Source organism: Cricetulus griseus, chromosome 7, assembly GCF_003668045.3.
Source record: "Cricetulus griseus strain 17A/GY chromosome 7, alternate assembly CriGri-PICRH-1.0, whole genome shotgun sequence".
NCBI classification, from domain to species: Eukaryota; Metazoa; Chordata; class Mammalia; order Rodentia; family Cricetidae; genus Cricetulus; species Cricetulus griseus.
In genome coordinates, this window is record NC_048600.1 from 112,638,927 (window position 1) to 112,665,796 (window position 26,870).

Below are 26,870 nucleotides of genomic sequence, written 5' to 3' on the forward strand. Positions count from 1 at the left end.
TGCACTCATTAAATGAACCAAGAATGTACTAGGTATGCCAGAGTACTATCTGATAAAAAAATACAGAAATTATGAGAGACCCTGGCCCTTGGAAGAAAAATGTACTATTTTGTTACTTTCATCTATTTAAAATTTATTATTTTGAGATGTATATTTAGCTTTTAGTAATCTCTGAGTTACCAGAAATTATACTTAGATTTATGTGACAAGCAATGTCCTGAGTTGCTGTAAAACATTATAAAAGAAAGGACCAAATGAAAACCTTGCCAGTTTTTGATCTCAAACTGGGTCCTTTCTCCTTTGAGCATCATGGACCCAACAACAGAATCTAGATCCTATCGAGCCAAGGATTTTGGAGAAATAACTGGCAGATCAGGCTATCACCTGCACAATGGATTTGAAGCTAAAGGTAGGAAGGGGAAGACACTGAGGATGAGTGGGAACATTATTCACCGAGTTTTTGTGAAGGGTGTAGAGTCCATCCTGGAAATGGGAGAGTCCTGTCCTTTAATCTTCAAGAGTTGGTTTATGTCTGAGTTGGAAGCAGGATGGTACAAGATTACATGGATGGGCAGGGATTTTACTAGGGTAGTGTATAACAATGAGATGGTAATGAGTCTGGGGGTGAATAGCAGGTCAGCCCAGTGTCCTCTCCCATGAAACCTGTTTTACCTGGTGCATTTCTACATCCTGTTTTTCCCAGAACAGCCGAGATCCTGGATATTGTCATGGGCTGCATAAGAAGGTATGGTGTCTGAAACAGAATTCTAGGTAACAGAAAGGATTCATTCTCAGGGGTGAGGGATGCTGGCTTGGTAACAAATAGAAAATATCAGCATAAAGACTGTGCACTGAGGTGCCCTAGGACAAACATAAAATCAAGAGAATTTAGATTAGTTTTGACAAGAGGAACTTGACATACTTTGGGTGCATGCCTAAGAGGGTATAGGTGGGTCACATGGAAGTTATTTACTTCAATTTTTAGAAAAACTTCATACCATTTTCTATAATGTCTGTACTAGTTTTTATGTGGAGGTGTGTTCTCTCTACTACTTTCTCTAGGATTTTTTTCATGATGGCACGTTGGATTTTTCTAAATGCTTTTTTGATGTCTACTGAGATAATTGTGTGGTTTGGGTTTCTAAGTTCATTTATGTGGTTTATTGCACTTAGTGACTTATGTGTGTGTTGAATCATTCCTGATTCTCACAGGTAAAGCCAACTTGGTCATGGTGGATAATCTCTTTTGATGTATTCCTGTACCCACTTCAAGTGTTTTGCTGAGTATTTTTGAGTCTATGTTCATCAGGGATAGTGTTCTGTAGCTTTCTTGTTTTGTTGTTACCTGGTTTGAGTAGTAGAGTGAAACTGGCTTCATAGAAGGAATTTACAACAGTGAATCGACCCTCAGGGAGTCTCCCACTGCAGGTATGCAAGACAAGTAACACTAAGAGATCTGCCTGCTTTGCAGATTGTGACCTCCGTGTGTGATGCAGTGACAACATATTGTACATTTAAAGATTGATTGCACATGTAGATTTCATATCAAATGGCTTTACCACAGAATAATAAAGACAGACAATGTGGAGTGAAATGTAGTGCATAATTTATTAAGGATTTGTAAAGGCTGCATTCATTTTAGGAGACAGCTCAAAGTGATCAGGAAGAAGGAAGCCGCGCAAGAATGTGGTGTGTGCTGTGGAATGAAGCACGATTATGAAGTGTGCACAAGCACGGCATTCTTAAGGAACACGCTCTCCTAAGCTATTTAGAGGAAGAGATGAAGACCTTGGCATAGAATTTAAGTGGAAGGGAGACTTCTACATGAGATGGCAGGAGCTCTGCAATATGAGGGAGAGAGTGAAAGTGAGAACTCTGCATTCACTCAAGGAAATTAATGTTTAAACAAGAATCTTCCGTTTAACAGAATTTGGGGAGTTAGCCAAATGGCTTTTAGCCCAAGTAAGAACTGAGTTTAATGTAAGTTGTGCGGGTATTTGTCTCTCGAGGACTTGATCAGGAAGGAGCAGCAGGGCTGGCAGCAGCGGGACACACAGCAGCTGGGCTGGCAGCAGGGCTCACCGCAGCAGCTGGTCACACAAGTTGGTTTAACACAGGTAGTCTTATAACAAGTGGCTTCATAGCAGGTTGATTGACAGCAGAGCAGGCAGCTGGATGTGATGCAGCAGCTGGGGAGGCAGCGCAACTGGCAGCAGCTGGTCTCACCTGTTGGTTTGCAGCAGGTGGTCTTGTAACACATGGTTTCACAGCAAGCTGGTTCGCAGCGGGGCTGCTAGAAGCTGCAGATGGCGTTAATTTGGCCACAGCAGCTGGACCCACAACAGCTGGGCTGGCAGCAGCTTGTAACACAGGTTGGTCTCCAGCAGGTGGTCCTGCAGCAGGTGGTTCTATAACAGCTAGGCTAACAGCAAGAAGAGCAGTGGAAGTTGGTCATGGTTCCAGATGCAGAGGGTAGTAGCGTTCTGTTTACAGGTGAGCTGTCTAGAATACCATGCCTTCATTTTAGTTGGGTCCTTTATACATCAGCTCACCTAGGTTTGGACCAATCACAGTTTTCCTGGTTATTTACATTATTTTCCGCTTTCAAAGTTTGTTTACCAAAGAAGAAGCTGTTCCTTAATAGGAATCTCTTTAAAAATACTTAATTTGTTTCTTATTTGGGAATAACTCACAGGAACTTTTTCAGATAAAGGAAGGAGTCACACTATCAGCTTCATCACAGCTCTGGGATTGTGTGGAAATGTGTTTGTTCCTTGGGGAAGAGAGGGTTGGGAGAATTTGCTTCTGTATTTTTCCTCATTTGTTTGAACTTGAGCGAGGAAGTATCCACAGAGAGGGATGAGATGGGGCTGTGCTCACATCAGTTAGCAGAATGCCTAGCTCCTTGTCTATTCTTCTACAAAAACAGGCATCTGTGCTGGTACCAGTTCTACCCACTGTCCCAGATGTGTCAAATCATTTGGGAAGATTGGTGGCTGTGTATCAATGCACTGGCTTCTGAGTCCTCTATCTTGCTGGTCTACCTGTCAATCTTTGTTGCTAAACAAATGATTTTTATCACTATTTCTCAGTAGTATACTTTGAGGCCATGTATTTTGATACCTCTAGTAGCATTTTTCCTGTGCAGGATTGCTTTGCATATGCGTAGCCTTTTGTATGCCACATAAAGTTTATTACTTTTGGGAGGGGAGTTTTGTGAAGAATGTTACTGGAAGTCTTATGGGAATAGGGTTCAGTATATAAATATTTTTAAACATTATGGTCATTTTAAATGTTTGCTTGCCAAGCAGAAACACGGAAGGTTTCTGCATCATTTGATATCATCTTTAATTTAGTTTTTCAGTATTTTAATTTTTCACTGCACTGGTCTTTCACATCCTTTGTGAAGTTCATTTATAAGAACTTCAGGTCCAGTGTGTGTGTGTGTGTGTGTGTGTGTGTGTGTGTGTGTGTGTGTGTGTATTGTGTTGTGTTCTACAGTACTGCCCTCTGAGCTAAACAACCACCATCTTGGAACATGCAGGTTTTGTCCTTTGTAAAAGATCATCTCAGCTGGGATTGGTTACAGTTTACATCCCTCACAGAGAGGTGGGAGGGTCAGGAGCCCCTCACCTGAGTATTCAGCTATTCTCTACCACCATTTGTATGTAACTATGCTCTAACTGTGGGTGGTCTTAGGGAGGGGCTGGAGTATCTAGACCTAGAAGACTAGGAGTGGCTCTCCAGCAATGCATCTATGGGAAAGTCCTCATGTTTGCCAGGTAAAGACCTTCTAGTGTAGCCTTTTCAAGGAGACACTGTAAGCAGCTCCTCATCTGTGCTCTGTAATGAATGTAATGAAGCACAATAAACTTATTGGCTCCTCAGAGTCACCTTTGGTGGAATCCTGTTGTGGTTTGTTGGTGAGACCTTAGGAAGAATAGATGCTGCTTATGTCTCCTGTTGGAAGTAATTTTAACAACAGTGTGTGTGTGTGTGTGTGTGAGAGAGAGAGAGAGAGAGAGAGAGAGAGAGAGAGAGAGAGAGAGAGAGAGAGAGAAAGAGAGAGAGAGAGAGAGGAAGAGAGAGAGAAAGAGAGAGAGAGAAAGAGAGAGAGAATTATTATATTGTAGAGTAAAAAGTCTTTTGAGCATGTGGATATACTATTAGGTGATTTATCAAAGTGTAATAATGACAGACAATATGGAATGGAATATAGTCCAGAATGTATTAAGTTTCCATACATTTTTGATAATATTAATTAAGGTATCTTTCTCAGATTTTCAGAGGGTAAGACAAAGATCTGGGCTCAGAAGAAAGTTGTAGACTGGGCTCCATACAGAGAGAAAAGGAGACTTAGAGGGAATGGATTTGCATTCCATCAGGGTGACTGAGGCTTCCAAAGTTGTGATAGCCTCAAAGTAAGGTGGGAGCTTTTGCCCACATGGCAAGATTTGTGGGACACAAGTACAGTTGTTGGGATATTGTTCAGTTGGCAAGTTGATCAGCAGTAGTCCTGGAAGCAGCTGGCCTAACAGCAGCAGGGCTGGAATCACCTAAGTATGTTTACAGCAGATGATCTAAGAGCTGGTAGTTTCACAAATGGTTGGGCAGCAGCTAGGCTGGCAGCAGCTGGACTCAGCACAGATAGGTTGGCAGTAGGGTGAGTAGCAGCAGCTTGTCACACAGGTTGGCTTACAGCAGCAGGTGGTTTCACAGCAGCTGGGCTGACAGCAGGGCTGGCAGCAGCTGCTCACACAGGTTGGCTTACAGCAGGTGGTCCTGCAGCAGATGGTTTCACAGCAGCTGGGCTGACGGCAGGGTTTGCAGCAGCTTGCCACACAGGTTGGTTTGCAGCAGGTGGTTTCACAGCAGCTGGGCTGGCAGCAGGGCTGGCAGCAGCTGCTCACACAGGTTGGTTTGCAGCAGGTGGTTTCACAGCAGCTGGGCTGGCAGCAGGGCTGGCAGCAGCTGCTCACACAGGTTGGTTTGCAGCAGGTGGTCCTGCAGCAGGTGGTTTCACAGCAGCTGGGCTGGCAGCAGGGCTGGCAGCAGCTGCTCACACAGGTTGGCTTACAGCAGGTGGTCCTGCAGCAGGTGGTTTCACAGCAGCTGGGTGGGCAGCAGGGCTGGCAGCAGCTGCTCACACAGGTTGGCTTACAGCAGGTGGTCCTGCAGCAGGTGGTTTCACAGCAGCTGGGCTGGCAGCAGGGCTGGCAGCAGCTGCTCACACAGGTTGGCTTACAGCAGGTGGTCCTGCAGCATGTGGTATCACAGCAGCTGGGCTGACAGCAGGGCTTGCAGCAGCTGGCCATACAGGTTGGTTTGCAGCAGGTGGTCCTGCAGCAGGTGGTCCTACAGCAGATAGGCAGGTAGCAAGGGGAGCAGCAGGAGTTGGTCATGGTGTCAGGTGTGGTTGGAGGGTTCTCCTTGTTAACAGGTGAGTTTTCTACAGTATGGTGAGTTCTTGCATCTGGACCTTTTATATGTCAGGCCTTTAAGGTTTGAACCAATCAGCAGGGCTTTTCCTTGTTGTTGTTTATTCCATTTCCATATTCACTTTATGTTTCATAAGGAAGTGCTTCTCAATGCTATGCATCATTGGAAAGTTTATTCTGATTCTTCTTCCATAATCACTCATAGGGAGTCTTTCAATGATGGGAGATGGGAAGGTTATTGCACTGCCAGTCTCACTGTATCCTGGGTCATCATCTGGTCATGTGGTAGCCCTTGCTGTCTTGGGAGAGCGAGAGTATCAGTTTTTCTACATTTTGTCTCTCCTTTGTAGGAAGATTTTTGGGCTACCAGCTAACAATAAATGACATAGAGTCTTATTAATTATGAAATCTTGATCTTAGCTGAGGCTTGATTCAAACTATGTTTTATAACTTAAATTAACCTATCTTTATTAATCTACCTGCTATCACATGACTCATGGCTTTTTCTCTCCTCCTGCATGTCCTACTTTTTCTATGTCTGGCTGGTGATACTGCCTTTCTTCTTTCCTGAGAATCTCAGTCCCCAGAAATCCTGCCTAAACTCCTCCTGTCTACTATAGTCCATTCCAATCTTTATTAAACCAACCGCAGTGATACATATTCACACAGTGTAAAAGAATTCTGCAACAGTCCTCAGTTTATGAAGTATCTGCACAATGTTGCATTCATAGTGATGGATTAGTTGGGTGTCTGTCTTTTTACACACAAAGTCCTCACTTTGTGTTAGCCCAGACATCTGTTTCTTAAAGTCCAGTTGCACCATAGTTCGATTAGTTCCTTTGTTTCTTTGTTAAGTTTCTGTCTGATATTCCTGTCCAGTGGTGAGAGTGGGGTGTTGAAGTCTCCCACTATAATTGTGTGCGGTTTTATGTGTGATTTGAGTTTTAGTAATGTTTCTTTTACAAATGTGGATGCCTTTGTATTTGGGGCATAAATGTTCAGAATTGAGACTTCATCCTGATGGATTTTTCCTGTGATGAGTAGGAAGTGACCTCCTTCATCTCTTTTGATTGATTTTAGTTTAAAGTCAGATTTGTTGGCTATTAGGATTGCTACCCCCGCTTGTTTCTTGGGTCCATTTGATTGGAAAATCTTTCCCCAATTAATTTAATTAATTTAATTCTTAGGTACCGTCTGTTAATGAAGTTGAGGTGTGTTCCTCGTATGTAGCAGAAGGATGGATTCGGTCTTCTTCTATCTTCTATCTTCTTCTTCTTCTTCTTCTTCTTCTTCTTCTTCTTCTTCTTCTTCTTCTTCTTCTTCTTCTTCTTCTTCTTCTTTTGTTTTTCGAGACAGGGTTTCTCTGTGTAGCTTTGGAGCCTATCCTGGCACTCGCTCTGGAGACCAGGCTGGCCTCGAACTCACAGAGATCCACCTGCCTCTGCCTTCCGAGTGCTGGGATTAAAGGTGTGCCTCACAAATGCCCTGTCGAGGTCCTCTATCGTTTTCATGAAGATGTTTTTAAGGTCATTCTCTTCTGCTTCGTCTGCATTGTGATGTCCATGTTCATGCTGGTGTATGGTTCCTGTCTCCGGTGATGTCATATTGGGTTTTCTGTTGTTGAATGTGCTTTTACATTGTCCTCTTCTCATCCTTTCTTCTGGTGGGTAGCAGGAGTCTCTTCCTCTCCTGGTGGGTATGGGACCAAGGTTCCCTTCTGGTAGATGCAAACAGTTCCAATACTCTGATGTTTGTCCTCTTGTCATGGATAGAGATGGCACTGTTACTGGGGCCTAGGCAGTGTCCGGGTGTGCAGGATCCACAGCAGAGCTCAGATCTGGTGAGCAAATCCCCGGGGTCAGATGTTTCTCGAAATGTGAAATTTTATTAGCATGTATTAATTTTACAATTAATATATTGAATTATGCCATCTTCCTACCTGTGCACAGCACACTCTGCTCACACTCACCCTCCACATAATGTCCTCTGTTACAGTCACTGCTGCCTCACTCAGGTCTGTTTTTATCCCCTGTTATGATCATGTCAGTTTTTCTTCAAATTTCCATATCCAATTCTTGCCATTCCAAGTCTTGTTTATTTCACCTAATATGGCAACTCCATTTCCAACATTTGCATGCAAATCAAGTTATTCCTTGAGAAAGAATTAAATCAATCCATTAAATGTTACACATTTTATCTATTCATTAAATCCCTTGATGGGCTCTTGCACTGATTTTATAACCTGATTAAAGTAATAGTCACTTGATGGCCTTGGAGGCAGACATTTCTCCAGTGTTTATCTATTTTGGTTTCTTTAGGTGCATACAGAGGGATAATGTAGCTGGATCATGGGGCAGTTTTATTTTTATCTTTTGAGGAAACTCCAAACTGATTTCCATAGGTATTATGCCAATTAACATTCTCACCAACACTGAAAAGTTTCCTTTTTTCTCCCTTTGTCCTAAGTGTTTATTATTTATTTCCTTGATGGCAGCCTCCTGACTGGGGTGAGATGGAATTTCATAGGCAGTTCTGATTTGCATTTCTCTGATGACTACTTCTATTAATTATTTTTCATGAATTTTCTGAAAAATTTGTACCGTTTTTGAAAATTTTCAGATCTCTGCGCTACTTATGGATTGGGTTGCTTTCAGTTTTGTCATTAATTTTTAATCTCTTTGTATTTTTGGCAAAGTCCCCTGGATGAGTAGCTGGGAATGGGTTTTCTTCTGTTTTTCCATATTTTTTGATGTCTTTTACTCTGTTCATTGTTTCCTTATTTGTGAAGAAGCTATTTAATTTGATTCAGTTACATCTGTCATTTCTTGTTGTTCCTGTCTAATCTATTGAAGAACTGTTGAGAGTTTTATTGCCTGTGCCCATACCATGTTGTGTTTCTTCAATGACTTTTTTTTGCATCTTTTGATATCTTCTTTAAATCTGTCTTTCAGCATGTTAAAGTTTCCTTTGCCCTGTCTTTCCACATTCTTAGTGAAGTCCATTAATAAGAACTTCTTGTGTTCTGAGCTATAGTGAATGGGTTTTCCTCACTTCCTTTACAGTGTGTCCCAATCCACAGGAGGTCAACCTGGGGCAAGAGAGTCAGGGATAGGGAATGGGGACAAGAGACTCAGAAAGAATGACCACAAGACAGGATTCTGATCAAGTGGCAAACTTTATTTTTCTCAGGCTAGCTTATATAGTCAGTAGAGCAGGATATGGGGAGGGATAGAATGGGTTGTTTGTGCACCAGGTGTTAGTATAGGCAGGATATTAGGAAACCACAAAGAGAGGATGTTTGGCAGGGTAAAGAGTTTATGAGTAAGAGGTCCAGCAAGGGTTGCTTAGGTGACTGAGCCTGTGGGTGGAGGACTGGATCAAGTTGTTTCTTTTCTTGAGCTGAGGTTCTAAGGAGCTGCTATGTAAAGGTTAATATACAACTATGTGGCCAACTAAGCATGTCCTAGGATCTCATGGCAAGCCCTGAGATCTTTGGCATCCAACAACAGTGGGTTCATTATTGCTATGGAAGCTCTTGATTATTATATGGGTGATAGTGTGGACCCTTGTCTCAGTCCAGATTTAAGAAAGAGGAAATGCTCTTAAAACAGTAACAATTGGGATAGTTCAGTGCTCCACTCTCAGATTTTAGCACAATATCATAGATTATCAAAGTAAACCTCAGCAAAGACTTTAGGGTTAAATTCTACCATATGTCAAATGGACCTAATAGATATATACAGAATATTCCACCCCACACATAAGGAATGCTCATTCATTTCAGCAGCCCATGGGATTTTCCCCAAAATTGATAACATCATAGGCCACCAAGCAAGCCTTACCAGATACAAAAAGGGAGAAAATTCTTTGTGTCCTATCAGACTGCAGTGGAATGAAAGTAGAAACCAAGAAGAGCAGGAGCATATATGGAAACTAGATGAACAAATGGCTCATTGATGAAAAAGGAAAGAAATTAAATTTTTGTAGACAAAATTACTATCAATGGATAGGATTTTCTCTCTTCTGGGGAACAGTTAATGCATTCATAAAAGTTTACTTCTGTAAGGTTTCCACACACAGAACCCCATCGAAGTCTCAAGTAAACAACCTAATTATTCTCCAGAACACTTTAGAAGAAACAATAAGTAACTAATCTAAAATTTAGTAAATGGCAAGATATAGTAAAAACTAGGGCAGAAACAATTAGATAGAGACTAAAAGAGCAATATACAGAATCAACCAACAAAGAACTTGTTCTTTGAAAAAGCTTCAGAAGATTGACAGACCATGGCCCAGTTCATCAAAAATAAAGAATGAGAATATCAAAATGAATAAAATCTGAAAAGAAATGGAGAAGGTATAATAGATCCCAGTGAAATTCAGATCATTAGGAAATAGTGCAATAATTCGTTTCCCAAAGCTGGAAACTTAGATAAAATGGATACATTTCTACATATATATGGCCTAACTGAAATAATACAGAACAGACCCATAATGAACAATGAGATTGATGCAATAATTAAATATCTTCTCACAAAGAGAAGCACAGAACATTGTCTATGTTGAATTATATCAATTTTTAGGGATGTCCTAATAACAATGTTTTTCAAACTCATTTATGAACTAAAAAGGGGAAGGAGCAGTACCAAATCCATCCTGCGGAGCCAGTATCATCCTGATGCCGAACCCAGAGAGGTACAATTAAAAACAAATTGATAGGTCTATTTTCCAGGAACATAGACACAATATGATGACTCTACTGCCACTGTCCTTCAAACTGAACTCTAGAATACCCTGAAAACAGCATATATCAAGAATAAGCAAGTCTACCAGGGATGGTGGCACCTTTATTCTCAGTACTTGGTTGGGAGTCAGAGGCAGGTGGATCATTGTGAGTTTTAAGTCAGCCTGGTCTACACAGTTAGACCCTTTCTCAAAAACAACAACATCATGAACAACAGTAACAACCAAGACCAAGTAGATTTCATCCAAGGAATACAAGATTGGTTCAACATGGAAATCAATAAAAGCAATTCATCATATGACCAATCTTAAGGATAGAAATCCCATGATCATACAGAAAAGGTACAAAAGGAATTTGATAAGTTCAAAATATTTTCATAATAGTAACCCTGGAGAAATTAGGAATAGATGGACCCTATTCCAAAAACTTAGGCTAGAAAACAAACATAATTAGTGTTATATTAGACAGGGAAAACAGGACTAACTTCCCTCCTTTCATTTTTTTTTCTTCCCCACCCATACCCTGAGCAGGCAGCCTTCATTTGCTCATTGCTGGGGTGCTCTTTTGCCCTCTCCTCATCTATCAACATCTTTGTACTTGTTGACATCTTCATTCATGTGTCACTACACCCCACTGACTCCAAACTCAATGTTGACTGACAAGAAAACATCCTATGAAGCTCTGAAGGAAATTTTGTCTTTTCTAGAGGTAAGCAGCAGAAGGGAGAAGTGAATGGTGAATTAGTCCCCATCCAAACAAAGAATGAGACCATTGTGAAGACAAAGGGAGAAAAGGGAGTTCAGGCAGTGAGTCAGGGTTTTGTTGTGGTTTTTCCACAGGATAATTATTACTCATTTACTCTTTTCATTTCTAAACCTTAGTGGGATAACACGGATTTCTTAGTCTTTGCTTTTTAAATTTAATGCCTGTTGAAATCCAGTAGTGTTGTTTACCTGTGCACTAGTGTGGGACCATGTCCTGGAGCAAGAGTAGTGCCTCAGAGCCCTTATCTCTGAGAAAATCAACTTTCCCTACCCCATGACCTACCTAAGATCCAAAGATCTAATGGATGGCATTGGGTCCTGTGTGTGTGTGTGTGTGTGTGTGTGTGTGTGTGTGTGTGTGTGTGTGTGTGTGTGTGTAGAATATTGTCCTCTGAGCCAAACAACTACCATGTTGGAGCATTCATCTGTGGCCCTTGTTCCATGATTATCCTGGCTGGGTTTGATTACTGTTTGAATCCCTCACAGAGGGATGGGAGGGGCAGAAATCCTTCACCTGAGTATTCAGCTGTTTCCAACCACCAGTTTTAAGCTTTTCTGCTCTCACTGTGTGTGGTCTTGGTTAGGGGCTACCAGGCCAAGGAAGACTAGGGGTGAGCTCCATCTATGCAGCCATGGGTAAGCCCTTATCCGTGCTAGGTAAAGACATTCCAGTGTAGACCTTTCATGTAGGCACGCTTACACTGCTCTAAGCATCCCCTCGTCTATGCTTTGTAAAGAAGCCCAATAAACTCATTGGGTTCTGAGAATCAACTTTGATGAAACCCTGTTTTGGTTTCTTGGTGGGACATTAACAGGTGTAGATGCTGTTTAAGTCTCCTTCTGGGAGGGAATTTTAACACAAGTGTATGTATATGTGTGTGTGTGTCACACATAAGAGAGAGAGACACCCACACACAGAGAGACTATAATTGCACATTAAAAGTATTTTGAGCATGTGGATCTACTATCGAGTAATTTATCAAGTATAATATTGACAGACAATTTGGAATTTATTAAGTTTCCATACATTCTTGATAATTTTAATTAAGGTAACTTTCTCAGCTGTTCATAGGGAAAGAATAAGATCAGGGCTCAGAAGAAAGTTGTACACTGGTTTCCACACAGAGAAAAAAGGAGAGTTAAAGGGAATAGATCTGCATTCTTCAAGGTGACTGAGGCTTCCAAAGTGGTGCTAGCCTTAGAGTAAGGTGGGATCTTTACATAGCAAGATTTGTGGGACACAAGTACAGTTGTTGGGATATTGTTCAGTTGGCAAGTTGATCAGCAGTAGTCCTGGCAGCAGCTGGCCTAACAGCAGCAGGGCTGGCAGCAGCTGCTTACACAGGTTGGTTTGCAGCAGGTGGTCCTGCAGTAGGTGGTTTCACAGCAGGTTGGGCAGCAGCTAGGCTGGCAGCAGCTGGCCTAACAGCAGCAGGGCTGGCACCAGCTGCTTACACAGGTTGGCTTACAGCAGGTGGTCCTGCAGCAGGTGGTATCACAGCAGCTGGGCTGGCAGCAGGGCAGACAGCAGCTGCTCACACAGGTTGGCTTACAGCAGGTGGTCCTGCAGCAGGTGGTTTCACAGCAGTTGGGCTGGTAGCAGGGCTGGCAGCAGCTGCTCACACAGGTTGGCTTACAGCAGGTGGTCCTGCAGCAGGTGGTTTCACAGCATCTGGGCTGGCAGCAGGGCTGGCAGCAGCTGCTCACACAGGTTGGCTTACAGCAGGTGGTCCTGCAGCAGGTGGTTTCACAGCAGCTGGGCTGGCAGCAGCTGCTCACACAGGTTGGCTTACAGCAGGTGGTTTCACAGCAGCTGGGTGGGCAGCAGGGCTGGCAGCAGCTGCTCACACAGGTTGGTTTGCAGCAGATGGTCCTGCAGCAGGTGGTTTCACAGCAGCTGGGTGGGCAGCAGGGCTGGCAGCAGCTGCTCACACAGGTTGGCTTACAGCAGGTGGTCCTGCAGCAGGTGGTTTCACAGCAGCTGGGTGGGCAGCAGGGCTGGCAGCAGCTGCTCACACAGGTTGGCTTACAGCAGGTGGTCCTGTAGCAGGTGGTTTCACAGCAGCTGGGCTGGCAGCAGCTGCTCACACAGGTTGGCTTACAGCAGGTGTTCCTGCAGCAGGTGGTCCTACAGCAGATAGGCTTGCAGCAAGGGAAACAGCAGCAGTTGGTCATGGTGTCAGGTGTGGTTGGAGGGTTCTCCTTGTTAACAGGTGAGTTTTCTACAGTATGGCAAGTTCTTGCATCTGGACCTTTTATATGTCAGGCCTTTAAGGTTTGAACCAATCAGCAGGGCTTTTCCTTGTTGTTGTTTACTCCATTTCCATATTCACTTTATGTTTCATAAGGAAGTGCTTCTCAATGCTATGCATCATTGGAAAGTTTATTCTGATTCTTTTTTCATAATCACTCATAGGAAGTCTTTCAACAATGGGAGACGGGAAGGGTATTGCACTGCCAGTCTCACTGTATCCTGGGTCATCATCTGGTCATATGGTAATTCTTGCTCTCTCGGGAGAGTGAGAGTATCTGTTTGTCTACATTTTGTTATCTCCTTTGTAGGCAGAATTTTCATTGAGCTGCCAGCTGACAATAAATGACATAGAGTCTTATTAATTATGAAATCTTGACCTTAGCTGAATCTTGATTCGAACTCGGTCTTATAACTTAATTGAACACATTTCTGTAAATCTACCTGCTGTCACATGGCTCATGCCTTTATCTCTCCTCCTGCATGCCCTGCTTTCTCTGTGTCTGGCTGGCGACACTGCCTTCCTTCTTTCCTGAGATATCTCAGTCCTCATAAGTCCTGCCTCACCTCTTCCTGTCTAGCTATAGGCCATTCCAATGTTTATTAAGGCAACTACAGTGAGATATCTTCATACAGTATAAAGGATTATTCTTCAGTAACCCTCAGCTTATGCAGTATCTTCATGATGGTGTTACATTCACAGTGATGGATTGGTTGGGTGTCTGTCCTGTTACACATAAAGTCCTCACTTTGTGTTAGCCCAGACATCTGTTTCTTTACCAGCTCCTCCACCTATGTGTCTCCAAGACACTTGGGAATAAGATATCTGACTTACTATGTTTCATATCATGCAACACTGGAGGACAAATGTGGAAATGGAAATTCAGTAGCATGAGAAGATATTAACGTGTGTGTGTGTGTGTGTGTGTGTGTGTGTGTGTGTGTGTGTGTGTGTGTTTGTGTGTCTATTTGTGCTGGTTTCCCTTTTCCTGATAGGCTCCCAATGGTGATCATGTTGAGATCTCTGCCAAATAACAATTCAACACAAGCAAACCTTAGCACGCAGTTGACTACTATTGGATAGCAGATTCTGTGCTCACAGTTTAGTTTTCTTTCTTTGTCATTGTCTTTTCCCTTTCTCCTGCCTGCCTGTCCTTCTGTCTTACTATCTCATTTTGCAATCCCTTTTAATTCTCTTCCTTTTTTCTTTTCTTTGTGTGCAGGCATGGATTTAAGATAAGTTGAAATCGTTCCTAATGATGCAAATATTTTTAGAATTGATAACGTCTTCTATACATTTGGAAATGGAATAAATAATGTTGTGATGGAAAGAGTATCACAAGGTGAACATGTCTGTGCTGTTATTAATCAGGTAAGAAATAAAAATTCATCCGTTTATTAAAATCTCATCTTCTCATTGTTTTCCAAGGAGAGGCTATCACTCTATATCAACTTCACTATTTAGCCAGTGGTGCCACATTTGCTTCTTTGCCCCATTGCAAATGAGTAGTATAATGGGCTTCTCCATTTAGCTTATGGTAGTGAAATCTCTTACTGTAATAATCTATTCTTTCTTCTTCTCATTGGTCAGTATTCTCTCCTTGAATGAATTTGGCACAATCTTTTTGTGTTTTCTTCTAGAAAAATTCAGCTTGTTTGCCGTTTGAATAACTTAAAATTGATGATGTGATAAAAGCTTTATGTGGCACTTTTGGGAAGTAGGGATGAATATGTCTGTTGAGTGTGTAGTTATGTGGATAATTGATTACAGGATTCCCTTTGAAATGTTTATTCCTTTGTCTATGGCTAGCCACACTTCATGCATTGCAATAGAATTTACATATTAAATAAAACCGTAATAGAATGCTTTGATAATATTTTAAGCAAAAAAATTAAAAAAACAGAACATAACTTCAGGTTACAGAGCCTTTCACACCCTCTGAACACATTTATAAAATTGTCACTTCTTCTAAATGGGTCAATGTGACAAGTGTCTGACCTATAGTTGACTGAATTATTTTTAGGCATATAATATTACTGCTACCATATGTATTCAAATTAAACATGTACTGCTTCTGAAATGTAGAAATGTGAAGTTTTATTAGCGTAAGTTAATTTTACAAAATAATATATTGGATTGTGCTGTCTTTCTACTTGTGCATAGCACATTCTGATCACACTCACCCTCGAAATAATGACCTCTGTTACAGTCACTGCTGCCTCACTCAGGTCTGTTTTTCTCCCCTGTTATGATCATGTCAACTTTTCTTCAAATTTCCATATCCAATTCTTGCCATTCCAAGTCTTGTTTATTTCACCTAATATGGCAACTCCATTTCCAACATTTGCATGCAAATCAAGTTATTCCTTGAGAAAGAATTAATTCAATCCTTTATATGTTACACATTTTATCTATTCATTAAATCCCTTGATGGGTTCTTGCACTGATTTTATAACCTGATTAAAGTAATAGTCACTTGATGGCCATGGAGGCAGACATTGCTCCAGTGTATATCAGCTCTGGTTTCTTTAGGTGCATACAGAGGGATAATGTATCTGGATCATGGAGCAGTTTTATTTTTATCTTTTGAGGAAACTCCAAACTGATTTCCATAGGTATTATGCTAATTAACATTCTCACCAACACTGAAAGGAGTTCTTTTTTCTCCCTTCATCCTAAGCATTTTGTTTGTTTCCTTGATGGCAGCCTTCTGACTGGGGTGAGATGGAATTTAACAGGCAGTTTTGATTTGCATTTCTCTGATGACTACTTCTATTAATTATTTTTTCATGAAATTGCTGAACATTTGTATGTTGTTTTAAATATTCAGACTATTGCTCCACTTCTGAATTGGGTTAATTTCAATTTTGCTTTTCATTTTAAATCTCATTGCATGTTTTGCATATGAGTCCTCTGGATGAGTATCTTGCAATGGGTTTTCTTCTGTTTTTCCATTCTGTTTGACATCTTTTACTCTGTTCTTTGTTTCCTTATTTGTGAAAAAGCTATTTAATTTGATTGAGTTACATCTGTCATTTCTTGTTGTTCCTGTCTGATCTACTGAAGAACTGTTGATTGTCTCATTGCCTGTACCCATGTTCTTTTTTTTATTCATGGAAGTTTTTTGCATCTTTTGATATCTTTAATTTTGTTTCACCATGTTAAAGTTTCCATTGCACTGTCTTTCACATCCTTGGTCAAGTTCATTCATAAATACTTTGAGTGTGGGCAGCTATCATGAATGGAAGTGTTTTCCTCACTTACTTCACAGTGGGTTCATTATTGCTATGAAAGTTCTTGTTTATTATATGTTGGTTTGGGTTTTGCAAATTAAAAGTGCTTCCTAAACATAAAGATTTTTAGTAGAGTTTGTAAAATCCTTTAATTATAGAGTCATATAACATGTGAATACACATAATTTTACTTCCTCCTCTCATGTTTCCCTTTTATTTGTATCTCTTGTCTTGTTTCTCTGACATAAGACTAAGCACAATATAGAACTAGAGGGGTGATAGTGTGCACCCGTGTCTCAGTCCAGATTTAAGAATGAGGAAATGTTCTTAAAACAGTAACAATTGGGATAGTTCTGGGCTCACTCTCAGATTTTAGCACAATATCATAGAATACCAAAGTAAACCTCAGCAAAGGAACTTTAGGGTTAAATTCTACCATATGTCAAATGGACCTAATAGATATTTATAGAACATTCCACCCCACACATAAGGAATGCACATTCTTTTCAGTTGCCCATAGAATTTTTCCCAAAATCTATCACAACATAGGCCACAAAGCAGGTACAAAAAGGGAGAGAATTCTTTGTGTCCTATCAGACTGCAGTGGAATCAAAGTAGAAACCAAGAGCAGGAGCATATATGGAAACTATGAATTATTAGAGATGCAGATGATGCTTTAGAGTGAACAAATGTGTCATTGATGAAATAGGGAAGAAATTAAAACTTCACAGACAAAATTAATATCAATTGACAGGGTATCCTCTCCTCTGGGGAACACTTAAGGCATTCATAAAAGTTTACATCTGTAAGGCTTTCTGCCCACACACAAATCCCCAGAGAAGTCACAAATAAATAACCCAATGATGTACTTGAACAGTCTAGAAAAAGCAATCATCAGGTAATCTAAAACATAGCACATGACAAGAAATAATAAAAAGTAGGGCAGAAAGAATGAGATAGAGACTAAAAGAAGAGTATGTGTAATCAACCAGCAATGAGTTGTTCTTTCAAAAGCTTCACAAGATTGACAGACCTTTGGCCCAATTCATCAAAAAGAAAGAATGAGAATATCAAAATGAATAAAATCTGAAAAGAAATGGACAAGGTACAGTAGATCCCAGTGAAATTCAGATCATTAGGAAATAGTGCAACAATTCATTTCCCAAAGCTGGACAACTTAGATAAAATGGATAATCTTCTAAATATTTATTACCTATGTAAAATAAAGTCAGAACAGATCCATAATGAACAATGAGATTGATTAGGTAATTAAATATCTTCTCACAGAGAGAAAGAAGCACAGAACATTGTCTCTGTTGAATTATATCAAATTTTAGGGATGTCCTAATAACAATGTTTTTCAAACTCATTTATGAACTAAAAAGGGAAGGAGCTGTACTAAATTCATCCTGCAGAGCCAGTATCATCCTGATGCCAAACCCAGAGAGGCATGATGAAAAAGAAAATAATAGGTCTATTTTCCAGGAACATAAACACAATATTCTGACCCCACTACTCTTCCCCACAAACTGAACTCTAGAACACACTGAAAAGATCATATACCAAGAATAAGCAGGCTTAGCCATGCAAGGTGGCACAGCCTTTATTCCCTGTATTTGGGAGTCAGAGGCAGGTGGATCATTGTGAGTCTTAAGTCAGCCAGTTGTACATAGTTATACCCTGACTCAAAAACAACAACATCATGAATAATAATACCAAAGACCATGTAGATTTTATCCAAGGACTGCAAGACTGGTTAAACATGGAAATCAATAAATGTAATTCATCATATGATTAATCTTAAGGTTAGAAATCCCATGATCATACAGCAAAGGTACAAAAAGGCATTTTATAAAATTCAACAGGTTTTCATGATAGAAATACTGGAGGTATTTGCTGGGGTCTGGCATGTATCAGTCCCATGCTACAGAAGCCATCAATTCAAGACTGATATCTTTGGGTCTGTGATCGGAACCAGCTGAACAGCCCGGATCCAACCCTGAGTGGAGGAGTGTGGATGAGGGAAAACCTAGCAACCCAACGGCATTAAGGGGGAGACAGGGACATCTTGTCATCTCAAGAGGGCTCTCAGTTCATACTGGAGTCCATGGTTTATTTAAGTATCCTCTTAAATAGCTTTCCAAAAGTGGGGGTATAGCCGAAGACATCTAGTATCATGTATAAGGCTGATATCAAATATTTCCTTCAGTCCTAGAGACAGTGCTAGAAGCAGTTCCACAAGTCCCCAGACTTTCTACAATGGCAAGTCTTGCTAGCCCCTCAGTAGTTTCCAGGCATGTTCCACAAGCCCCCATGATGGGTGTGTGTCCACCCAGGAGGCTAGGTTTATTGTTACACAAACTGGAACCATTCCTGACCAAGGCCAGGCATCTGGAGGTAATCAGCTGACATTCAAAAGACAATAGGATAACTGAGCTCTTAGAATTGAGCTGAGGCCTGTATCTGAAATATCATAATCTATATTTGTACCACGAGAGGTATTTGAATAGTTGGGTCCTATTCTAAATACAACAAAGGCTATATGGCACACATATACCTTATGTTAGATAGGAAAAATGGCAACACCCTTCCTTTCTTCCTTCCTCCCTTCCTTCCTCCCTCCCTCCCTCCCTCCCTCCCTCCTTCCTTCCTTCCTTCCTTCTCTCTGTCCTTCCTTTTTTTTTTCTCCCCCACCTACGCCGCAGGCAGCATCATCTTCCCGATGCTGGGAACTCTTTAGCCCTCTTCTCATCCATCAAATATTTATAGTTGTTCACATCTTCATGTACATCGCACTGTGAGTACCTGACCCCAAACTCAAAGTTGATTGACAAGAAACATCCCTTGAAGCTCTGCAGGAAAAGTTCTCTTTTGCAGAGGTAAGGAGAAGAAGGGGAAAGTGACTGGCAAGTCAATTCCCATGTAAACAAAGAGTGAGGTCATTGTGAAGGTAAATGGAAAAAGAGGAGTTTAGATTGTGAGCTTTTGTTGTTTTCCCACAAGATAATTATCACTCGATTACTTTTTTCTTTTATAAAACTTGGTGAAATAAAAAAATCATGATTTGTTAGTTTTTTTTTTCAATTTAATACACACTGAAACCATTTAGTGTTGATTGCATGTGCATGAGTGTGAGACCATGTACTGGAGTATGAGTAGTGCCTCAGAGCCCTCATCCCTGAAGAAAACCAACTTTGTTTTTCTCCAAGATATGCTTGCAATCAAGCCAACCAAAATCTCATGATGTATGCAGGAGGGTCTCATGGGATTAGCTCCTAAGGGAGATTTCAAGCTAATAGGACTGTCAACTTTGCAAGTGCAGTTTGTTCATCTGGGTATGTTCAATGAGCTGAGAGTCTACATCCCAGTCCTTGAGTTTAGCAGTAGTCTTGCCATTTTCAAACCTGAAAAGCAGAAATCCCCTATTCTGTTTAGACTACTGTCATGGAGTCTACCTACACTGTTTATTTTACACACATGTATCAGTGTCAACACTGTGCCTTCAGTCAGTTTCATGAGTGTTCATTTGAAGCTCTTGAATTGCATGATTTTGTGGGTTTTCTGGGTCAAGAGAGTAGCAAACCATTTTCACAGGTCACCTCAGGTCATTTACTGTAAGAGCTGTAATAGTAACACTTCTATGTTTATGCCTCCCTACTAACAATAGTCAAGATATGTGAGCAACCCAGACACACATCAACTGTAAGTGGATGGAAACAGCATAACAGACAGACCAATACTGTGTGATTCCTCTCCAATGAGGGTTTTGAAAGTCAGAGTCAGGGAAGAAAAGAGCAGGCAGGTTCTTTCCAGGGTGTGGGGTAGGGGCCATGAGTAGCTGCTAACCATTGGCTGTAAATTTACAATCATTCCAAAGATCTTATGGAAGGCATTTGGTCAGTAGAGAGAGAGAGAGTCTGTGTGTGTGCTCGTGTGTGCTCGTGTGTGTGTGTGTGTGTGTGTGTGTGTGTGTGTGTGTGTGTGTGTGTGTGTTGTACAGTACTGTCCTCTGAGCCAAACAACTGCCACCATGGAGCAATCAGCTGTGGCCCATTGTAAAATATCATCCCAGCTGGACTTGGTTACTGTTACCATCCTTCACAGAGAGGTGGGAGGGTCAGGAGTCCCTCACCTATGTATCTTGATTATTCCTAACACCAGTTGTATGTAACTCTTCTCTAACTGTGGGTTTTCTTGGGAAGGGGCTAGAGTATCTAGATCAAGGAAAACTAGGGGTGGGGCTCCATCTAAGTAGCTATGGGAAAGCCTTCATCACTGCCAGGTCAAGACATTCCAGTGTAGCCTTTTGAGGGAATCACACCCACACTTCTGTAAGCAGCCTCTCATCTGTGCTCTGTAAGGAAGCCCAAAAAATTCTTTGGCTTCTCAGAGTTGTCTTTGGTGGAATCCTTTTTGGTGGGTCCTTATGAGGTGTAGATGCTATTTATGACTGCAGCTGGAAAGGAATTTTAACAACTCTCTCTCTCTTTCTCTCTCTCTCTCTCTCTCTCTCTCTCTCTCTCTCTCTTAGTGTGGTTGTGTGTGTGTGTATGCGTGTGTGTGTGTGTGTGTGTGAGAGAGAGAGAGACTTTATTATATTACACAATTAAGAGACTTTTGAGCATGTGGATTTACTATCAAGTGATTTATCAAAGTATAAAAATGGCAGACAACATGGAATGGATAATAGTCCAGAATTTATTAAGTTTCCATAAATTTTTGATAATTATAATTAAGGTATCTTTCTCAGCTGTTCATAGGGAAAGAATAAGATCAGGGCTCAGAAGAAAGTTGCAGACTGGCCTCCACACAGAGAGAAAAGGAGATTTAGAGGGAATGGATTTGCATTCTTCAAGGAGACTGAGGCTTCTAAAGTTGTGATAGCTTAAGAGTAAGGTGGGAGCTTTTGCCCACATGGCAACATTTGTGGGACACAAGTATAGTTGTTGGATGTTGTTCATTTGTCTAGTTGACAAGGAGTAGTCCTTGCAGCAGCTGGCCTAACAGAAGCAGGGCTGGCAGCAGCTGGCCTAACAGCACCAGGGCTGGCAGCAGCTGCTTACACAATTTGGTTTGCAGCAGGTGATTTCACAGCAGCTGGGTTGGCAGCAGCTGCTCACACAGGTTGGCTTACAGCAGGTGGTCTTGTAGCAGTTAGTTTCACAGCAGCAGGGCTGGCAACAGCTGGTCCCACAGGTTGGTTTGCAATAGGTGGTCCTGCAGCAGGTGGTTTTGCAGCAGCAGGGCTGGCAGCAGGGTTGGCAGCAGTTGCTCACACAGGTTGGCTTACAGTACATGATCTTGTAGCAGGTAGTCTCACAGCAGCAGGGCTGGCAGCAGGGCTGGTAGCAGGGCTGGCAGCAGCTGCTCACACAGGTTGGCTTACAGCAGGTGGTCCTGCAGCAGGTGGTATCACAGCAGCTGGGCTGACAGCAGGGCTCACAGCAGCTGTTCACACAGGTTGGCTTACAGCAGGTGGTCCTGCAGCAGGTGGTATCACAGCAGCTGGGCTGACAGCAGGGCTGACAGCAGGGCTGACAACAGGGCTGGCAGCAGGGCTCACAGCAGCTGCTCACACAGGTTGGCTTACAGCAGGTGGTCCTGCAGCAGGTGGTTTCACAGCATCTGGGCTGGCAGCAGGGCTGGCAGCAGCTGCTCACACAGGTTGGCTTACAGCAGGTGGTCCTGCAGCAGGTGGTTTCACAGCAGCTGGGCTGGCAGCAGGGCTGGCAGCAGCTGCTCACACAGGTTGGCTTACAGCAGGTGGTTTCACAGCAGCTGGGTGGGCAGCAGGGCTGGCAGCAGCTGCTCACACAGGTTGGTTTGCAGCAGATGGTCCTGCAGCAGGTGGTTTCACAGCAGCTGGGTGGGCAGCAGGGCTGGCAGCAGCTGCTCACACAGGTTGGCTTACAGCAGGTGGTCCTGCAGCAGGTGGTTTCACAGCAGCTGGGTGGGCAGCAGGGCTGGCAGCAGCTGCTCACACAGGTTGGCTTACAGCAGGTGGTCCTGTAGCAGGTGGTTTCACAGCAGCTGGGCTGGCAGCAGCTGCTCACACAGGTTGGCTTACAGCAGGTGTTCCTGCAGCAGGTGGTCCTACAGCAGATAGGCTGGCAGCAAGGGGAACAGCAGCAGTTGGTCATGGTGTCAGGTGTGGTTGGAGGGTTCTCCTTGTTAATAGGTGAGTTTTCTACAGTATGGCAAGTTCTTGCATCTGGACCTTTTATATGTCAGGCCTTTAAGGTTTGAACCAATCAGCAGGGCTTTTCCTTGTTGTTGTTTATTCCATTTCCATATTCACTTTATGTTTCATAAGGAAGTGCTTCTCAATGCTATGCATCATTGGAAAGTTTATTCTGATTCTTTTTTCATAATCACTCATAGGAAGTCTTTCAATGATGGGAGACGGGGAAGGGTATTGCACTGCCAGTCTCACTGTATCCTGGGTCATCATCTGGTCATGTGGTAGCCCTTGTGTCTTAGGAGAGCAAGAGTATTGGTTTTTCTACATTTTGTCTCTCCTTTGTAGGAAGATTTTTGGGCTGCCAGCTGACAATAAATGACATAGAGTCTTATTAATTATGAAATCTTGACCTTAGCTGAGGCTTGTTTCTAACTATGTCTTATAAATTAAATTTACCTATTTCTGTTAATCTACCTGCTATCACATGGTCATGAGTTTTTCTCTCTTTCGGCTAGTCTGCTTTCTCTATGTCTGGCTGGCAACACTGCCTTCCTTCTTTCCTGAGAAACCTCAGTCCCCAGAAGTCCTGCCTCACCTCTTGCTGCCTAACTATTGGCCATTCCAATATTATTAAACCAACCACAGTGATATGTATTCACACAGTGTAAATGATTATTCTGCAAAAGTTCTCAGCTTATGAAGTATCTGCACAATGGTTGTCTGTCCTGGTACACACAAAGTCCTCTCTTTGGGTTAGCCCAGACATCTGTTTCTTTACCAGCTCCTCCACCTATGTGTCTCCAAGGCACTTGGGATAAAGTTATCTGATTTATTATGTTCCATGCCATGCAACCCTAGAGCACAATCGTGGAAGTGGAAATACATTAGAGTAAGAATATATCAAAGTGTGTGTGTGTGTGTGTGTGTGTGTGTGTGTGTATTGGTCCTGATTTTCCCTTTTCTGATGGTCTCAGTATGGAGACCATGTTAAGATTTCTGCTATATAACAATCTACTGAGGCAAACCTTAGCATTCAGGTAACTGCTGATGGGTAGCAGGTTCAGTGATCATAGTTTTCTTTCTCTGTCTTTTCTCTCTCCTTTTTTTCTGACTGGCCTGTCCGTCTGTCTTACTACCTCATCTTTCAATCCCTTCTTTATTTTCTTCCTTTATTGCTTTTCTTTGTGTGCAGTGATGGATTTAAGATAAATTGAAATAGTTCCCAATGATGCAAATATATTTAAACATGTCAACTCGACTATACATTTGGAAATGAAATAAATAATGTTGTGATGGAAAGAGTATCACAAAGTGAACATGTCTGTGTTGTTGTTAATCAGGTAAGAAATAAAAATTCGTCCATTTAAAAAAAATCTCATCTTTTCATTGTTTTTCAGGTAGAGACTATCACTCTTTATCAACTTCTCTTTTCAGCCAGTGATACCACATTTGGCTTCTTTTCCCTTTTGCAAATGAAAAGTATAATTGGCTTCCCCATTTAGCTTATGATTGTGGAATCTCTCACTGTAATGACCTATTATTTATTTTTCTCTTTGGACAATATTCTCCCCTTGAATGTATTTGACACAATCTATGTGTGGTTTTCCTTTTAGAAAAATGCAACTTGTTTGCAGCTTGAGTAACTTAAAATTGATGATGTGATAAAAACTTTATGTGGCACTTTTGGGAAGTAGAGCTCAACATGTGTGTTGAGTGTGTAGCTATGTGGATGATTGATTATAGCATTCCATTTTGCAGTGTTTATTCCTTTGTATGTTTTTAGCTACACTGCATGCATAGCAATAGAATTTACATTTCAAATAAAGCCATAATGAAATGCTTTGATATTATTTTAAGCAAAAAAAAAAAAAAGAAAAAAGAAAAGAAAATTGCTTCAGGTTACAGAGCCCTCCACACCCTCTGAACACATTTATGACAATGTAACTTCTTCCTAAATGGGTCAATGTGACACATGTCTGACCTATATTTGACTAGATTATTCTTAGACATTTAATTTTTCTGCTACTGAATGTGTTGTAATTAAAAACCTCACATCTACTGCTTCTGAAATGTAGAAATGTGAATTTTTATTAGCATTTATTAATTTTAGAAAATAATATATTGAATTGTGCCATCTTCCTGCTGTGCATAGTACATTCTGATCACACTCACTCTCGACATAATGACCTCTGTTACAGTCACTGCTGCCTCACTCAGGTCTGTTTTTATCCCCTGTTATGATCATGTCAGTTTTTCTTCAAATTTCCATATCCAATTCTTGCCATTCCAAGTCTTGTTTATTTCACCTAATATGGCAACTCCATTTCCAACATTTGCATGCAAATCAAGTTATTCCTTGAGAAAGAATTAAATCAATCCATTAAATGTTACACATTTTATCTATTCATTAAATCCCTTGATGGGCTCTTGCACTGATTTTATAACCTGATTAAAGTAATAGTCACTTGATGGCCTTGGAGGCAGACATTTCTCCAGTGTTTATCTATTTTGGTTTCTTTAGGTGCATACAGAGGGATAATGTAGCTGGATCATGGGGCAGTTTTATTTTTATCTTTTGAGGAAACTCCAAACTGATTTCCATAGGTATTATGCCAATTAACATTCTCACCAACACTGAAAAGTTTCCTTTTTTCTCCCTTTGTCCTAAGTGTTTATTATTTATTTCCTTGATGGCAGCCTCCTGACTGGGGTGAGATGGAATTTCATAGGCAGTTCTGATTTGCATTTCTCTGATGACTACTTCTATTAATTATTTTTCATGAATTTTCTGAAAAATTTGTACCGTTTTTGAAAATTTTCAGATCTCTGCGCTACTTATGGATTGGGTTGCTTTCAGTTTTGTCATTAATTTTTAATCTCTTTGTATTTTTGGCAAAGTCCCCTGGATGAGTAGCTGGGAATGGGTTTTCTTCTGTTTTTCCATATTTTTTGATGTCTTTTACTCTGTTCATTGTTTCCTTATTTGTGAAGAAGCTATTTAATTTGATTCAGTTACATCTGTCATTTCTTGTTGTTCCTGTCTAATCTATTGAAGAACTGTTGAGAGTTTTATTGCCTGTGCCCATACCATGTTGTGTTTCTTCAATGACTTTTTTTTGCATCTTTTGATATCTTCTTTAAATCTGTCTTTCAGCATGTTAAAGTTTCCTTTGCCCTGTCTTTCCACATTCTTAGTGAAGTCCATTAATAAGAACTTCTTGTGTTCTGAGCTATAGTGAATGGGTTTTCCTCACTTCCTTTACAGTGTGTCCCAATCCACAGGAGGTCAACCTGGGGCAAGAGAGTCAGGGATAGGGAATGGGGACAAGAGACTCAGAAAGAATGACCACAAGACAGGATTCTGATCAAGTGGCAAACTTTATTTTTCTCAGGCTAGCTTATATAGTCAGTAGAGCAGGATATGGGGAGGGATAGAATGGGTTGTTTGTGCACCAGGTGTTAGTATAGGCAGGATATTAGGAAACCACAAAGAGAGGATGTTTGGCAGGGTAAAGAGTTTATGAGTAAGAGGTCCAGCAAGGGTTGCTTAGGTGACTGAGCCTGTGGGTGGAGGACTGGATCAAGTTGTTTCTTTTCTTGAGCTGAGGTTCTAAGGAGCTGCTATGTAAAGGTTAATATACAACTATGTGGCCAACTAAGCATGTCCTAGGATCTCATGGCAAGCCCTGAGATCTTTGGCATCCAACAACAGTGGGTTCATTATTGCTATGGAAGCTCTTGATTATTATATGGGTGATAGTGTGGACCCTTGTCTCAGTCCAGATTTAAGAAAGAGGAAAACTCCAACTTGCCTTTTAGTCATGGTGTTTTGTCAAAGCAACATAAGCCCTAACTAAGATAAGTACAATTCAGAACAATTTTTATCACCCATGGAGGAAACTGGCTACCCATAAGCAACCGTTCCTTATTTCCTCCCAAGCCTTCCTTCCTAGGCTACTGCTCATCTATTTTCTGTTTCTATGGATCAAGTTGGCCTGGACATTTCATGTGAAGTCACACTGAAATGTTTTGTGACCAGCTTCTTTTACTTAATGTCCTACTTGCAAAATGCATGCATGCTACAGAATAGACAACTGCCACATTCCTTTATTTAAAGTTTTATTATGTGAACATATTAAATTTTATTTACCCATTCATCACTTGAAGGACACTGGATTTTTTCACTGTTTAGCCCATTGTAAACAATGATACCATGACCATTTGTGTACAAGTTTTGTGTTTACCCATGTTTCCCTTT

The 26,870-nt window shown here is 41.3% G+C and overlaps 3 protein-coding genes across 3 annotated transcripts in view; all 3 read right to left on the reverse strand.

Moving 5' to 3' along the window:
• Window positions 1-1,764: 1,764 nt before the first annotated feature.
• LOC113830698 (keratin-associated protein 9-1-like) lies at window positions 1,765-5,402 on the reverse strand. The gene is given in 3 exon segments (XM_035448154.1): window positions 1,765-1,841; window positions 2,083-2,440; window positions 4,605-5,402. Coding segments are annotated over 3 exon segments (1,233 nt in total).
• A 6,966-nt stretch (window positions 5,403-12,368) lies between these two features.
• LOC113836885 (keratin-associated protein 9-1-like) lies at window positions 12,369-13,121 on the reverse strand. The gene has a single exon (XM_027427720.1). It carries the CDS (start codon window positions 13,119-13,121, stop codon window positions 12,369-12,371), a length of 753 nt encoding a protein of 250 aa, XP_027283521.1.
• Window positions 13,122-21,461: 8,340 nt separating this feature from the next.
• LOC113836887 (keratin-associated protein 4-7-like) overlaps window positions 21,462-26,870 on the reverse strand; it is a 14,789-nt gene continuing 9,380 nt past the window's right edge. The window contains exon 3 of the mRNA XM_035447781.1: window positions 21,462-22,524. Coding sequence (XP_035303672.1) covers window positions 21,462-22,524 — 1,063 coding nt within the window. The remainder of the gene's footprint in view (window positions 22,525-26,870) is intronic.